The sequence below is a fragment of the Haematobia irritans genome, chromosome 3 (genome assembly GCF_050003625.1).
Source record: "Haematobia irritans isolate KBUSLIRL chromosome 3, ASM5000362v1, whole genome shotgun sequence".
Classification (NCBI taxonomy): domain Eukaryota; kingdom Metazoa; phylum Arthropoda; class Insecta; order Diptera; family Muscidae; genus Haematobia; species Haematobia irritans.
In genome coordinates this window covers 107,845,568-107,862,829 of record NC_134399.1, presented here as the reverse complement: position 1 = coordinate 107,862,829, position 17,262 = coordinate 107,845,568, and the positions used below count along the sequence as shown (strand labels likewise).

The 17,262-nt window shown below is 32.3% G+C and overlaps 2 protein-coding genes and 1 long non-coding RNA gene across 4 annotated transcripts in view; 2 read left to right on the top strand and 1 right to left on the bottom strand.

Annotated features, from left to right (window-relative positions):
- Nucleotides 1-17,262, top strand: part of f (espin protein forked) — a 368,923-nt gene that overhangs the window by 45,720 nt on the left and 305,941 nt on the right. For both annotated transcript variants that reach the window (XM_075302418.1, XM_075302417.1), the window contains exon 2: nt 5,722-6,458. In XM_075302418.1, the coding sequence (XP_075158533.1) occupies nt 5,800-6,458 (659 nt within the window). In that variant the 5' untranslated portion in view covers nt 5,722-5,799. The remainder of the gene's footprint in view (nt 1-5,721; nt 6,459-17,262) is intronic.
- On the top strand, nt 812-1,175 carry LOC142232289 (uncharacterized). The gene is made up of 2 exons (XR_012721079.1): nt 812-904; nt 962-1,175. It is a non-coding gene; the product is annotated as an uncharacterized LOC142232289 (long non-coding RNA).
- LOC142231787 (mitochondrial import inner membrane translocase subunit Tim13-like) lies at nt 6,471-12,001 on the bottom strand. The gene is made up of 3 exons (XM_075302424.1): nt 11,789-12,001; nt 11,574-11,642; nt 6,471-6,827 (listed from the first exon to the last, which is right to left on the bottom strand). Exons 1-3 carry the CDS (start codon nt 11,885-11,887, stop codon nt 6,729-6,731), a joined length of 267 nt encoding a protein of 88 aa, XP_075158539.1. The 5' UTR covers nt 11,888-12,001; the 3' UTR covers nt 6,471-6,728.

The following is a 17,262-nucleotide window of genomic DNA, read 5'->3' as shown; positions in this document are numbered from 1 at the left end:
TACGAGTCTGTGGTAGCGATGAGGATGAAATGGAACTTTGAAATGCTGGCAGGGATGTAACATGCTACTTGTGAATCAACTTCATTCTTTTATTAATGCAAAATAATTATATTAAATGTGTTGTGATATTCGTATAAATGTTATATTTATAAGAATTTATAAATGTTTAATCACATTAATAAACTTCTAAACGAACGGATTTCACTTGACCACAATGATTATTTTACAACTATCTTAAAATTCACTTTTTCTGATAGTTTGAAGGGATTCTTATTGGCGTAGTTCTAAATTTATCTAAAAAGGCACCTAATAATTGCACCCATGCAATGCTTTTTTATAGTAACTTGGCGTGGTACAACTTCTCAATAGTGACGGCACTTTTGCGAGGAGTTTTGGATATCGTATTCGACTGTTTACGACGTGGTGGGGATTCTCAGAAGCGCCGCCAAATTCAAAAAATGTTGGCTGGGATCGAGACATATTCCAAATCCATAAAATATTTATCGATAGTTTAGTTCTCACCGACAATTCGTAGCGTTTGGCCATAATGTAAGTTTCTTTACAAACACAGACTTGACATACTACATTCAAATTGTCAGTTTGTAAAAAGTCTTACAAAGTCGTCAAAAGCTAAGAATTGTCACCGATAAGTTGAGGGAAATATTCCCTGCCAGCATTTCAAAGTTCCATTTCAACCTCATCGTTACCACAGACTCGTAAATGTCACTTCAACCATCATGAAAAGGTACATCAAAAAGTACATGCAAGTAATTTACCATCCCTACTGTTAAAAAAACCATTTTTTTTGTGAAACGCCAAGCGCAACCAGCTTGTTATATTTTAATTAAATAAAAACAAAAATAAAGTTCTGAAAACATAGATTATACCCTTAAAATTGTGAAAGGTATATTGGTGAACAATTTGGTGATTTTCCAAATGGAATAAAGTGATTGTTTTTCAGATATTTTACAGACACGCTGCCTCCATTGAATAAAAACACTGGTTGATAGACGCAGCAACATGTAACTCGCTACTTGTAATTCAACATCATCATTAATGCCAAAAATTATGTTAAATGTAATGTGATAGTGGTATAAATGTTATATTTTTAAGAATTTGTAAATGTTTAATCAAATTAATAAATATCTAAACAAACGTGTTTTACTCGACCACAATGATTCTTTTACAACTATCTTAAAATGCACTTTTTCTGATTGTTTGGAGGGTCCCTTATTGGCGTCGTTCTAAATTGATCCATAAAGGCACCTAATAATTGCACTCATGCGAAACATTTTTGTAGTAACTTGGCGTGGTACAACTTCTCAATAGTGACGGCGCTTTTCCGACGAGTTTTTGATGTCGTATATGATTGTTTTCGACGTAGTGGGGATTCTCAAAAGAGTCCCCAAATTCAAAAAATGTTGGCAGGGTTGTTATATGCATTTCCAGCGTTTTGTTATACGCCGTCCAGACTATAAGTTTTTCCGAACGGAATATTTGTGTTTGTAAAGAATCTTACAGTGTGGCCAATCGCTTCGATTTGTTGACTATGACTAAATAATGGAGAAATGTGTGGTATTGAATATGTCTTCCAACATAACTCATGGTGTGGCCAATATCTGGGATATGTTACTGTCTGGTCGGAGCATTAATGACCACTGGTTTTATTTATTTAAAAATTTTAAATTATAATATTAAGATGATAGATATTATAGAATTTTAGAAGAGTTTTAACTGCTTCAATATTTTTCTCGTTGACCATTGGCTTTTATCACTGGATGGTGAAGAATGTTTGTTAAAATAAAATATGCGCCTAAAAGTATACTTTAAATACTTGTTTTTTTTTTAATGATTTGTGTTCATTGTGAAAGAAGTACAGTCGACTCCGCTTTAGCGCAATGCGCTTTACTGAAAAACCTCGGATAACTGAAATCGATCGCATTCCCCAGTTGCTTTTTCTGTCCATTTCATTTAAATTACTCCGCTTTAGTGAAACTCCGCTTAACTGAAAAAATCGGATTACTGAAAAGTTTTTTGTGTTCAAATGAGTTTCGTCACATTAGTATGACTTCGCTTTACTGAAAATGCCACATTCTCGCTATTGAGAGAGAGTACATTTTCTTCTCCGTATTGAGAATAGAGGTGTGCGCGTGAGGGAGTTTTCACGCACGCTCACGCACGCCCACAAATTCAAAATGTCATTCACGCACGATCACGCACGCCTGTTTTAGAATTGCTCACACTCACGCACGCTCACGAATGAATTCGTAACATTCACGCACGATCACGCACGCCCGTTTTTGAATTGCTCACACTCACGCACGCTCACGAATGAATTCGTAACATTCACGCACGATCACGCACGCCCGTTTTGGAATTGCTCACACTCACGCACGCTCACGAATGAATTCGTAACATTCACGCACGAAGGTTTTTATTGATTCACGCTCACTCACGTTCACGAACCAAAATCCTGCAAAGATAAACACTCACGATTGCAGAATAGTGACTACCGCACGCTCACGACGGGATATATCAACTCACGCACGTTCACGAACAACAAACTTATTCACGCACACTCACGATTCGAAAAAAAAAACTACTCACGCACGTTCACGAACAACGAAACGTACTTCCACACACTCACGATTCATAAAAAAACTATTCACGCACGCTCACGATGTAAAATGCAACTCACGCACGTTCACGACTATTATACTTACAAAACAAACGAAAAAATGTAATTCACGAATGAGTACGAACTTAAAAACTTACTCACTCTCGCTAGTGATACAAATGAGCTACCCACACAAATTCGCCAAAATATTTCTAATTAAAAATCTGAAGTTGAAAACGTTAAAAAATTAACAGATACAATTAACATTTTAATCAAATCAAAATATAAATTCAATTAAAATTTGGATTGATTTTGGCCGAAAACCTTGATTAATTTTTAATTGAGGCAATCAATAATTTATAGTGTTATTGTTTACTTATTTTATTTTTTATTATATTATAATTACATATATTATAATTATACTATATAGAATTATTTTTTTTACATCTAAGCCAAAATTTAATGAACCAATGAAACCAATTATTTCCGAAAATTATTAATTTTTTATTTGGAAGTATGTTTTCAATTTAAAAATGTTCAATCATTATTATACCCTTCACCACTACTGTGGTACAGGGTATAATAAGTTTGTGCATTTGTATGTAACGCCAAGAAGGAAAAGTCTGAGACCCATCGTTTAGTATACCGATCGTCTTAGAATTAAATTCTGAGTCGATTTAGCGATGTCCGTCTGTCTGTCTGTCCGTCTGTCTGTCTGTTGGTGTATTTTTGTGTGCAAAGTACAGCTCGCAGTTTTAGTCCGATTGTCCTAAAATTTGGTATAGGGTCCTGTTTCGGCTCAAAGACGATCCCTATTGATTTTGATGTGAAAAATCGGTTCAGATTTAGATATGAACTTATATGGCCCCAGAAGCCAGAGTTTTACCCCACTTTGCTTAACATTTTGCACAAGAAGAACGTGAATTTCATCGTGAGCGTGAATTTTCTCGTGAGCGTGAATTTTTCGTGAACGTGAATTTTTTCGTGAACGTGAATGTCATCGTGAGTGTGAAGTTTTCGTGAATGTGAATTTCTTCGTGAACGTGAATTTCTTCGTGAGCGTGAATTTTGTCGTGAGCGTGAATTGTTCGTGAATGTGAATTTTTTCGTGAACGTGAATTTTGTCGTGAGCGTGATTTTGAAAAAAATTTACTCACGCACATTCACGAACAGAATTTGATGTTCACGCACGATCACGCACGACACATTTTTGTTCATTCCCATTCACGCACATTCACGTGATTTGGTCAAAATTTCATTCACGAATCACGTGACTCACGCGTGAATCACGCGTGTCACGAAAATTTCGTGTCACGCGCACACCTCTAATTGAGAACGCTTTATTTCAAGTGAAGATGGCACTTTCAAAACAGTTTAAATCACTCTGTAAATAAAATCAACTGAAAGGTAAAATTGTAGATGGCACACACACGGAATCAAACACCTTGTTTTTATTATTTTATGTACATAGCATTGGTCATAAGTTCGGTTAACTGAAATTGAGTGGGTTTTTTTCCAGTTATACGGAGTCCGCTTTACTGAAACTTTTTCAGTTATCCGAAGTTCGCATTACTGGAAGTTTTTTTCAGTTATCCGTAGTCCGCTTTAGCAAAAACTTCGGATAACTGAAATTAAATGGCTGCATTTTTAACGTTTCAGTAAAGCGGAGTCGACTGTATATGGGATTTGCTTAACAAAATATACAAATTACGAATACAAAATTGTTTTTACGATATAATCTTCCATAGAAACTGGCATTAATTGGATAAACGGGAAGAGATAGAAAAAAATTATAGAGAGAAAAGTGTCCACTGTGGCCAAATAGAAATGCAAAGATGGGCATCCAGATTTGTATGTGAAGAATATAATATATCTTGTAGTCCTCTATCCGTTGGTAAAAACGGATATTAAAAAATGTGTGGGAGATGCTCCTTGAGAGAAATGCTTCCACTGAGGCCATATGGACAAATATAGCTTTATTTTATATGTGAAAAAAAAAATCTTTTAGTTCCCTCTCCGTTTGTGTTTGGGAATTCCAATCACGGTAGCCACAGTTGGTAGAATTCTACCAAAAATGGTAGATTTTTTACTGTTTGGTAGAATACTTGATGTTTCGATAGATTTTTCAAAATATTTCTCTTCAACTAAGATACTTAACAAATAAAATTTTGACAAAATTTTCTATAGAAATAAAATTTCGACAAAATTTTCTATAGAAATAAAATTTTGACAAAATATTCAATAGAAATAAAATTTTGACAAAATTTTCTACAGAAATAAAATTTTGAAAAAACAAAATTGATTATAGAAATATAATAAATAATTTACTATAGAAACAAAATTTTGACAAAATTTTTTATAGAAACAAAATTTTGACAAAAATTTTCTATAGAAACAAAATTTTGACAAAATGTTCTATAGAAATAAAATTTTGACAAAATTTTCTATAGAAATAAAATTTTGAAAAAATTTTCTATAGAAATAAAATTTTGACAAAATATTCTATAGAAACAAAATTTTCTATAGAAACAAAATTTTGACAAAATTGTCTATAGAAACAAAATTTTGACAAAATTTTCTATAGAAACAAAATTTTGACAACATTTTCTATAGAACAAAATTTTGACAAAATTTTCTATAGAAACAAAATTTTGACAAAATTTTCAATAGAAACAAAATTTTGACAAAATTGTCTATAGAAATAAGTTTTCTTCTTGTCGACTGGCATATCTGATTGTAGCTTCCACTTGTTGATCCACTTGTTGATAAACAAAAAAATTTTTTTTTCTTAAATTATTTTGTTTAAAAATTAGATTGAGGAGAGTGTGGAACTTGGATGCCCAGAGAAAATTCTTAGCTACACCAATGCTGGGAGACCTCATTTCAATCCGAATCAAAAAGGGACACCAAGCCAATTTGCTAAAGAAAATTGAGATCCACATGGGTGCTTTCTTGGGAATACAAGATCTTAGAGTTGCTTAAAATTATAACATCCTGTAGAAGTGTATTGTTTTAGGATATAAAAAACACATATAACCATTCGATTTCCTAACATTTCCTGCATTAATGTAATTATATGTACACATATATTTTTATATTTCCAGATCAACTACATGATTTCTGTTACCACCATATTTCGCATGCTTTAAGGCTCTGCAAAATCTGTTTGATATTTTGCCGAAATGCGAGACATTAAGCAGTGTCTAATAGATCTTTTACGTTCTGGAGGAATATCTGTGGGCGATAATCAAAACTCAACAAATCACAATCCTACCTCACAATTGCATTACAAACCAAAGAAATTACACGAATATACGGCGGACGATTGTAATAAAGCTTTCCTGCGTAAATACTATGATGGTGGATTAGGAGGCGGACTCAATGCATACAATCTACACAAGAATAACGAAGTGATTTATTTTAACGAAAATCTGACCATGACCAGTAAATACGATATGCGACATTATCCTCTAAGTCGATATCCCTCCTGTCCATTAAGTGCTTTTAGCAACAGCGACGATAGTGTTTCGCCTCAAAGTTCACGATCTGATAATCATCTGGACGATAGTGAAGAGAGTAGGCGATTTGATTACTCCTCATCGGACGATGATAGAAACACTCTGATCAATTGCTTTCATTCGCCCAATCGAAATTGCTCATGTTGTGAAAATGATGTGAATGGCGGAGGCGATGATCATTTAGATTCGTTTTGTACTTTATGTACATCAAGCTTTAGTTATAATTGTTGCGGATCCCAGTGTAATTCGGAACATTCATCCAGTTTGAAGGTTGAAAGAAATTATCTACCTACCTTAATGCATCATAATAATCTGGATTTGAGGTAAGTAGTCAATTTGTTTTTGGTATTCTTCTTTTTCTTTATTGTGAAACTCTTTTCAATGTGGAATTAAACTAAATGTTTCAGTAAAAGGGGCTTCATTATCTGTAGTCACCATTTAAAACACACGGGTATCTTTGTTTTTTTTTCTGTTTCTGTTATACATGGTATAATGTAAATATATGAATTCTTAAAAACAATAATCAACAAAATAATGCCTATTTTTTATTGTAAATTAAGATTTTTTAGATTGGTGGTTATGATGAGTGGATTCTACATTTTGTGTTGCTCACGTTGTAGGCGATTACCGTATGTGCGAGAGACTAAGTTCCAAGAGTCCATAAAACGATCCATACACATGGATATGCATTTCTGAAATATACAAATAGAAATATTCATTTTAATAGGGCAATTGTATAGTATATTTAAGGGATATCAATAGAATGTATATATATATTTATTTATGATCCAAAGATAATGATTAGTTAGTTAGTACAAAAAAAAATATTTTTGCACTCAATCACGAAATTAATTGATCCAATCAACATCAATTAAAAATTTTATCGAATCAATTAAAAAAATAATTGAAATTTGCTAATTAAATTAATTAATTTTTTAATCAAGTAGTTTTTTGATGGTCAATTAAAATTATGATTGGGACTATCATTTTCGTGATTGAAGACTTTTCAATTAAAAAATTAATTGGATCAATTAATTTCGTGATTGTATCGAAAAAAAATTTTTTTGTGGTTACTATTAATGTTTGTTTTGATTAAAAAATTGTTGAATCAATTAAATTTTTAATTGACTATTGTTGAAAATTCAATTAAAATTTTAATTGGAAATAGTTTGATACAACTGTGTACCTAGGGGGCACTTAGATCGGGAGCCCATAGTTACTTAGGGACCATTTAGAGGACGTAGTGTATACAGACATTTTAAATTTTTACCGCAGAATATATACGTTTATACTTCTTTGTAGAACCTATCTGCTTGTTGCAAAACTATTAACCCTTTCACTACCGATGTCCACTTAGAAGGACATTCGAAAAAGACACTAAATTCTATTTTTCCACTTAGTTTCGATTTATTTCTCGATGTTATTTTAAAGTAGAGGCTTTAATCTAAATAAGCTATAAATATTTTCCATATTGGTGAGGTTTAAAATGCATTTTCATAAACTTCTTTAGCAATAAACGAAAAATACGAAAATTTGAGACAATTTTTCTACTGTATGTTTCTAGTAAATGGACATTCATACAAAAACTATAGCTGATACTTGTTCGGATTCTTTTTTGTATTTTTTCTCACACTTTGAAGGATATTATAGGCCAAATAGCGTTTATTTTCGTAAGGCCATTTGGTCACAATTAGAGGTGTGCGCGTGACACGCGTGAATCACGTGAGTCGTGAACAAAATTTGAAGGAACTCTCGTGAATGTGCGTGAATGGGACTAAAATGAATATGTTGTGCGTGGACGTGCGTGAGAAATAAAATCGGTTCGTGAGTGTGCGTGAATAAAATTTCTGCAAAATCACGCTCACGAAAAAAATCAATATTTATTCATACTCGTACATAAATTGAAATTAATTTAGCTCTCGAACTATATTCTATATTTGAATTTTGTTACCTTTCCTGATTTCCGTTTGGGAAATGTTATGAGTCTCGTGAATTGGTCGTGAATCACGTAAATTGTCGTGAATCGTGCGTGAGTGTGAGTCTTTAAAAGTAGTTCGTGCGTGAGCGTGCGTGAGTACTGGTTTTAATTTCGTGAATGTGGGATTGGCTACCACACGTATCGTGCGTGAGCGTGCGTGAATAAACATTTTGCTTCGTGAATGTGCGTGAGTGTGATTGAAATTTCAGTCACGCGCACACCTCTAGTCACAATTCAAGAATCAAGTTTTCAGAACAAGCTCATATAGCTCTTGAAGTAATTGAGGTAGGTTTTCAAAATGGCAATTTTTGTTCTACATGCTGTTAGTACAAGTAAAAACAGAAGAAAAATTAAAGTTTTTAATATTAGGTTTATTTCGGTAGTGAAAGGGTTAACGGTTGACACTTCCATATTTTCCATTTTGGTCAATATAAAGTAATCGACTTTTTATAGTGATCAAATTCGACTGATCAAACTAACGAATAAGGCGAAAGGTCGAATTTGCATTGGAAGATGGATGTGATTTATGTGACCTGCCTATTGGATAGTCCTACAAAGTTGTCCAAGGACGTGTCTTGTTCGAGTAACGGGGCCCTTTCATACGCTTCGATCAGAACTAAAACTGGTCCATACACACCAGGGACAAGTCCGGTACCAGTCCTATGGTTGATCCATTTCCTGTAGGATTGTTCATTCACCATGATAAAAAACCGTTTTCTTTTTTTGAAAGTCGGAGTTTCTCGATTAAAAAAAACCGGAAGTTTTTTTCCAAAACCACTGGAGGGTGTTTTTTTAAACAACCTTGTTTCAACCGGTTTTCATAAAATATGTAATATTGAAAGGAAATCGAATTTTATTGTCACAAAAGATCAACAAAAAAACTAATTCAATAATTTATTGAAATTTGGAAATATATTTTTTTTAATTTAAATGTACGTTGCACCTATTTCGAAGTGATTTCATTGCAGTTTATTAAAATACCCAGATGTATTTGCTTAAATTTTAAATTGGCAATTGTACAATGAAAATATAGAACCCAAAAGCCGGTTGCTGAGGCCTCGAAAACACCGATTTTACCGGTCTTTCGAAAATGGCATTTTCACAATCGGTGTAAGAAGAAAAACCGGTACTCCGGTTTTGATCACCCTAAAAATAACGCACTGGCTTACATTTCAAACCTCGGTCCAATTAGACTAGGACCCCTTTTAGGCATTAAAAAGTCGACTTTTTGCAATCCCTTCCTCATATCACCGTATCACTGATTAGGTTGCGTTGTACACCTTCTTATTTCCAAAGTTTTTATAAGTCACTCGCTGGCCATGTCAGCCATATGAGTACATTGCCATTATCAAATGATTTTACAGAAATCGAGGGAACATATTTTTTTATAGGAGGTTAATTGATGAGCTAAGCTGCAGGCTAAGTACTTATGATACCTCCCTTATATACAACTAAAGACAGCAACACGTACACTGATGTGGCAGCCGCTGACCAATGTGTAGAATCCATCGGGTCAATCCGATAGATAAGGCAACATACCAGACAGATGTGAACGGGATTCATGAAGCGGTGAGAAGCTACAAGGTAAATCCTGTTCTCGGAGCTAGACTATCGCCCATAGCACCTGAGGAGAAAGACCTCCCACGGCAAATCAGGGTAGTTTTAGCCTAACTAAGAAGAGGCAAGTGCAGCCGCCTCAATTCCTACTTATCAGTGATTGATAGCAACGTAGCTGACGTGTGTCCCCCATCAAGGGTCACATGACACTCGTCACCTTTCGGCTTTCCCAGTTAAGCCTACCCGTCTCACCGCCAGATCACTTTAGATTAGGTATAGTGTCAGCCCGATATTTCAGGCTTACTTTGACTATTCAGTCCATTATGATACCACAGTTGTGATACCACAGTGGTCTTATCACTGAGTGCTGCCCGATTCTATATTAAGTTCAATGACAAGGGACCTACTTTTCATAGCCGATTCCGAACGGCGTTGCACATTGCGGTGAAATCACTTAGAGAAGCTTTGAAACACTCAGATATGTCACCAGCACTTCTGAGGGGATAATCCACCGCTGAAACGCTTTTTGGTGTTTGGTCGAAGCAGGAATCGAACCCACGACCTTGTGTATGCAAGGTGGGCATGCTAACCCTCGTCAAAAGTCTATATCAATAGAAAACTTATGAAGAAGTACCTCTTTGCAAAATCTACCATAATCAAGAATTTTACCAATCTACAAAATAGTAAAAAAATTCACCATTTTTTTTAGAATTCTACCAACTGTGGCAACCGGTTCAGGGGTCGGCTCTAAGCATTAATGACACCATGTGTGTATTTCGTCTCCTTCTGGGCGTTTCTAATATATACACCCTCTTATAATACTCTGTTCCTCAGTGTGGCGAAAGAGTCATATTCCACGTTTCACATTTGCGGACGAATGGGGTATAGAAAATATTCCTCTAAAAAATGTTGAGATCCTGTAATAAAATCTAAAATATCCTGATTTTGATATATGTTTATTTCCTCAATGTTCGCTATTTACAATTTTAGAGTTGAATTTTTATCTGTGATATGTTCACATTTAGGGCAGAATAACTCCATATATAGAGTGATTGTGATGAAAAATACCAAATGGCTCGAGGTCATGCCACGGTGCTTTTGGCAGTCGAAATGTATAAAAAAAAAAACACAAAAGTGTCAACTTTATCAACCCTGTCTAAATATCAATCTTAAAGCCCACTTAACATTTGTGGATTTTAGTTTCCCAATCGGTATTGTCTTTTTGCCAAGATTATACCGTTGCTTTCATTTCAATATTAAGTCCGCCTTTATGTCCAAAATATTGAATTTTTATGGTATCGCCAATTGTATAATCTACACATTTACTTTTTTCTTTCCTCTTCTAATAGCCAAAATTTGTTTTTCTTTTAAAGAACGGTATTAAGCTCGTGTTTCATAGGTGAAAAAAAATAAGTAAACTTAAGGTTGGTACTAAGGGTTTCACTGGAGGAAATCAAAACCTGTAGGGTTTAACTTTCTTCACTATGCAAATTTACAGGAAGATCTCATTGAATTGATGTTTTGAATCACTTCCTTAAAGTTGCGAAGAATACAGATTTTTTATTCTTTTTTCCAACTGTGGAACACCAACTTCGTAATTGCAATAAAGGCAAACAAAATTTATAGTATAATTTCTAAGTTAATATATTCCTGGGGAGAGCCCCTATTCACACAGATTTTCTTTTCCCACTTTCGCGATAGACATTGACAGGATTTTTTTAATATGTAAATGTTGTCTCACAACGAAATTTACATTAAATTCGAGTCCAGAAGAAGAAATTTGAGTCCAGTTTTTTGTCCAATTTGATGAAGACTTCGATTAGAATATCACTAATTGAATATTTTTTTAATTATATATCATTGTAAGTATTTAGAAATATCACCACCGCCACCACCCACTTACCTGTTCGGAAGAATCTAACGAGGTGCCGGGCTTGTTGATGCACTTGTTAAAGCATTTCTCTGTCATTTTCTGTAAAAGGAATTAATAAAAGCTTTTAATAGATATTTTTAAATACCAGTAAAAGAGTTTTATGTATTAATCCATTTACAAAAATCCTTCTTTAAAACATTCTTTGATTAGGTAATAACAGATCCGTTGTGGACTAGGGAAATTACCGTCAATAATTCTTGAGCATTTGCTACGGCAATCTGTTGTTTAACTTGTTCCATTAGTTCACCCTTATCGGCACCAGATAAATTTGATAGACCAGCCATTTTTAATTTAGTTTTATGTTTTTGTTTTTTGTTGCACGAAAAGGTGAAAATTTACAGAAAGTAGTTAGGAACCTCTTTTTTCAATGCCTGATTTTTTTTTACTTGAAACATGTGTAATAATAGAGATGCCAAGTTTTTCAAATTAGCAATGAATATTTAGCAATTTTTTGAAGCTATATAAATTGTTTTTACAAACTTTTTCATAAAGACTTGTTACAATTGTCAAAATTTGTATTTAATGTTATGTTTTCGTATTGAATTTTTAATTTTTGTCATTCAAATTTACATATTAATATTGTATTTTATTTTAGTTTGGCAAATAATGTATACTCGTTGGCATCCCTTTTGATAAATAGAAAATCGATATACATATTTTGTACTGTTAGTTGTTATCGATGATTTTATTGTATACATCTCTGCTGATGTAGTGTAATAACGACTTTGTCTGTTTTCTACTGATATACAGAGACGTTACATTTAAACATAGTGTAGTAAATCATTGTGCTGACATAGTCGATAAAAACCATAAAAAAATTATCGTTAATTACGTATTTGTGGGAAATCATCTACAAATGTGCAATTAAATTTAATTTACAGTTTTAATCCGTTGTTTTATGCAGAATCTAATCGGTACGTATAAATATAATTCCATTTTATTTTGTAATATCTAAATAGTGGTCTAAATTAGATATGCCAGAATAATATAATATGTGTGACATAATATATGTAGTATAATTGAGTGTTTACATTGAGTGGTGCAAGGTGGCTGATATGTAATGGAACATAGTATACAGTTCTGATTTGTTCCATAGCATTATTATGGCCTTTAAGCGGACGACATAGCCATCACATACTGAACGAAAGTGGCTCTGGGTATTTCGGCCCATTCGCGGCGAATCGTCGTCTTGAGATATTCGACTCTTTGGTATTTGTTTTTTGTTCTAAGCCTAGTCTGGAAAATTCCCTAGGCGTAAAAGTCCAACGGATTGAGATTTTGGGGGACATAGTGTGGTAGAAGCGAGGAACCTAATTTTAAGCCATTCATGGTTGACGCGAGCTGAGTGCGTTGGCGCTGAGTCCTTTTGGAATGTGAGGCCGAAATGGTTGTCTGCCCAGGACTCCAACACTTGGCTCGGTATTTATTTTGATTATCCATTCGATGAATACGAGCGGTGAAAGGCCATCGGCAGTTACGGCGGCTTACACAATTACAATTGGACGCGTAAATTTTTAGTTGATCGCTTTGGCAAATAAACCCCACCATTTTGTTTGTTCAAACTGCTCAATTGGGAATGGATTCTCATTGGAGAGAACCAAATTCGGTAAATGGCTAATTTTGTGCAAGAGAAACTAATTCTTGGCTCTTTCCAGTCTAACTTTTCTTGTGCATCGGTGAGCTCTTGAACTTTTGGAAATGGAATGGCTTTAGTCCAAGCTCACTTTTTTAATAAATATTGCATCTATTGTCGCGAGATTTTCGGCTCGCCAGCAAATTTTCTACCACTGCGGCGTGGATTTCTACAAATCTGGCATTCACTTTTCGGATCAGTTCTGGACGCGATGTTACACACTTTTGGACGCGATGTAACACTGTTAATATCACGGGAACGAGGATGGTACGAGAAACAAAAGATTTATACGCATTTAAATGCTGGAAGTATCTAACGATAGTCACTTGATTGATTCCAGTCGAATATAAAGCAATCACGCTTGAAATTTATCTTTATTTCTGAATGCAATAGTTTTTTAAGCTTGTAAAGAATAAAATGAACTGCACGCAAAAAAGTTTTCCAGTTTCCAGATGTACAATTAGAATGTTTCTCAAATGAATGCACAAAACAGTAAACAAAACGGTTGGTGAATGTATTTATGAGCTTTTAAGAATATTGTAGGGTGGGGATATACCAAAAAATATTTTTGGGTAACATTTTAGTTTAGGTTAGGTATAGTGGCAGTCCGACATTTCAGTCGATTATGATACCACAGTGGTGAACTTCTCTCTTATCACTGAGTGCTGCCCGATTATATGTTAACCTCAATTACATTGGACTTCCTTTTTATAGCCGAGTCCGAACGGCGTTCCACATTGCAGTGAAACCACTTAGAGATGCTTTGAAACATTCAGAAATGTCACCAGTACTAGTGAGGTTGGATAATCCATCGCTGAAAAACTTTTTGGTGTTTGGTCGAAACTGGGGTTGAATCCACGATCTGTGTATGCAAGGTGGGCATGCTAACCATTGCACCACTCTGGCCCCCAAGAAATTTTGAAATTTTCGACTCAAAAATTTAAAAAGAAAACAATTATACGTACATAATTTTTAGACATAATGTGTGAATAATTCAAGGTGAAACTATCGAAAAAAATTTACTTAGTTGTGCAAAGTTAAGATCCTTTTTGGAATTCAAAACCGAGTAGTAGTAGTTTTCGTGAAAGGTTGGTACTTTAGGGAAGACTAACGCTCTTATTAAAGGGAAACTAAACTAAATTAATTTGCGCAATTTATTACGACTTGAAAGGGGAATTATCCAATGTACAAATTCAAAAAGTTTATTTTCTTGAAAATGGTTTATTAAAGTTTTCTAGCAACAAAACAGCATGCCTCACAAGCGAAAGAACTATTTCTGTTCTATGGAAAAGGCTTGTAGGTTAGGTTAGGTTGTACAGAGTGACATCAATGTTCTTGTATTGATGCCCACTTAGACCAGTATAGGTCCATTGTGATCCCTCGATGTGATTTTTCAATCTTTCTCCTTCCGATGCGGCCACTTTGTCCCAGAAACTTCCACCTGCTCGTTCTCTTTGAAAGAAATCTCAGAATAACCAACCAGAGACCCTGATGAATGCAAGTATGTTCCTTAAGCTGCAATCCCGCAGATCAGTGAGAGCCTGAAAGAAAAAGGAGCCCAGAATCTTGTTTCTTCTAAAGGATAAAGCTGGGCACTGACGCAGTAAGTGGTACGAGTCCTCCGTAACTTCCGGGACCAGGCACCATCTACAGATATCATCGTCTTTAAGTCCTATTCTTACCATGGGTTTCCCAAATGTGTTGTGTCCTGTTATGATACCAATCAATGGCCGTAAAAAGCTTGTAAGCACGGTTGTCACTCATGCCAAAAATAACCCACCAAAATTTGAAAGAAATTTTTCCAAAAATCTATCAAATTAGAAAAAAAAACATATTTTGCTTGTTAACATTTTATTTCTATAGAAAATTTTGTCAAAATTTTATTTCGATAGAAAATTTTGTTCAAATTTTATTTCTATAGAAAATTTTGTCAAACTTTTACTTCTATAGAAAATTTTGTCAAAATTTTATTTCTATAGAAAATTTTGACAAAATTTTATTTCTATAGAAAATGTTGACAAAATGTTATTTTTATAGAAAATTATGTCAAAATTTTATTCCTATCGAAAAATTTTGGCAAAATGTTATTTCTATAGAAACTTTTGTCAAAACTTTATTTTTATACAAAATTTTGTCAAAATTGTATTTCTATAGAAAATTTTCCCAAAATGTTTTCTATAGAAAATTTTGTCTAAATTTTATTTCTATAGAAAATTTTGTTAAAATTTTATTTCTATAGAAAATTTTGTCAAAATTTAATTTCTATAGAAAATTTTGACAAAATTTTATTTCTATAGAAAATTTTGTCAAATTTTATTTTTATAGAAAATTATGTCAAAATTTTATTTTTATAGAAAATTATGTCAAAATTTTATTTCTATCGAAAAATTTTGGCAAAATGTTATTTCTATAGAAAATGTTGACAAACTTTTATTTTATAGAAAATTTTATCAAAATTTTATTTCTAAAATTTTTATAATTAGAAAATTTTGACAAAATGTTATTTTTATAGAACATTATGTCAAAATTTTATTCCTATCGAAAAATTTTGGCAAAATGTTATTTGTATAGAAAATTTTGACAAAAGTTTATTTTTATACAAAATTTTGTCAAAAATTGTATTTCTATAGAAAATTTTGCCAAAATGTTTTCTATAGAAAATTTTGTCAAAATTTTATTTCTATAGAAAATTTTGTCTAAATTTTATTTCTATAGAAATTTTTTTCAAAATTTTATTTCTATAGAAATTTTTTTCAAAATTTTATTTCTATAAAAAATTTTGTCAAAATTTTATGTCTATAGAAAATTTTGACAAAATTTTATTTCTATAGAAAATTTTGTTAAAATTTTATTTTTATAGAAAATTTTGTCAACATTTTATTTTTATAGAAATTTATGTAAAAATTTTATTTCTATAGAAAATTTTGTCAAAATTTTATTTTTATAGAAAATTATGTCAAAATTTTATTCCTATCGAAAAATTTTGGCAAAATGTTATTTCTATAGAAAACTTTGTCAAAATTTTATTTTTATAGAAAATTTTGTTTCTATAGAAAAATTTGGCAAAATGTTATTTCTATAGAAAATTTTGTCAAAACTTTATTTTTATACAAAATTTTGTCAAAATTGTATTTCTATAGAAAATTTTGCCAAAATGTTTTCTATAGAAAATGTTGTCAAAATTTTATTTCTATAGAAAAATTTGTCAAAATTTTATTTCTATAGAAAATTTTGTCAAAATTTTCTATAGAAATAGAAAATCTTGTCAAAATGTAATTTCTACAGAAAATTTTGACAAAATTTTATTTCTGTAGAAAACTTTGTCAAAATTTTATTTTTATAGACAATTTTGTTAAAATTTTATTTCTATCGAAAAATTTGGCAAAATGTTATTTCTATAGAAAATTTTGTCAAAACTTAATTTTTATACAAAATGTTGTCAAAATTGTATTTCTATAGAAAATTTTGTCAAAATTTTATTTCTATAGAAAATTTTGTCAAAACTTTATTTTTATACAAAATTTTGTCAAAATTGTATTTCTATAGACAATTTTGCAAAATATTTTCTATAGAAAATTTTGTCAAAATTGTATTTCTATAGAAAATGTTGTCAATATTTTATTTCTATAGAAAATTTGTCAAAATTTTATTTCTGTCAACATTTTATTTCTAAAGAATTTTTTTCTATAGAAAATTTTGTCAAAATTTTATTTCTAAAATTTTTATAATTAATATTTTAAAATTAAAAAATTATTGAGTTTTAAAAATTAAATTGTCTGAAAAAGTTGGAAAAAGTCGACGAAACGTATAGGAAACGATGAAATAACATTATGTATTTGCATCTTTTTAAAAACTTGACCCCAAACAGCCCAACAAAAAGCATTAAAATTTGAGTGAAATTTCACTTAAGTTCATGCACTCTATGTGGTGAAAAGTCATATCCACGCACGCTTACGTACAACCAATATTTAAAGACTCACGTTATGATTTCCTACAATATTTGCGATTCACGAGGATTCTCGAGAT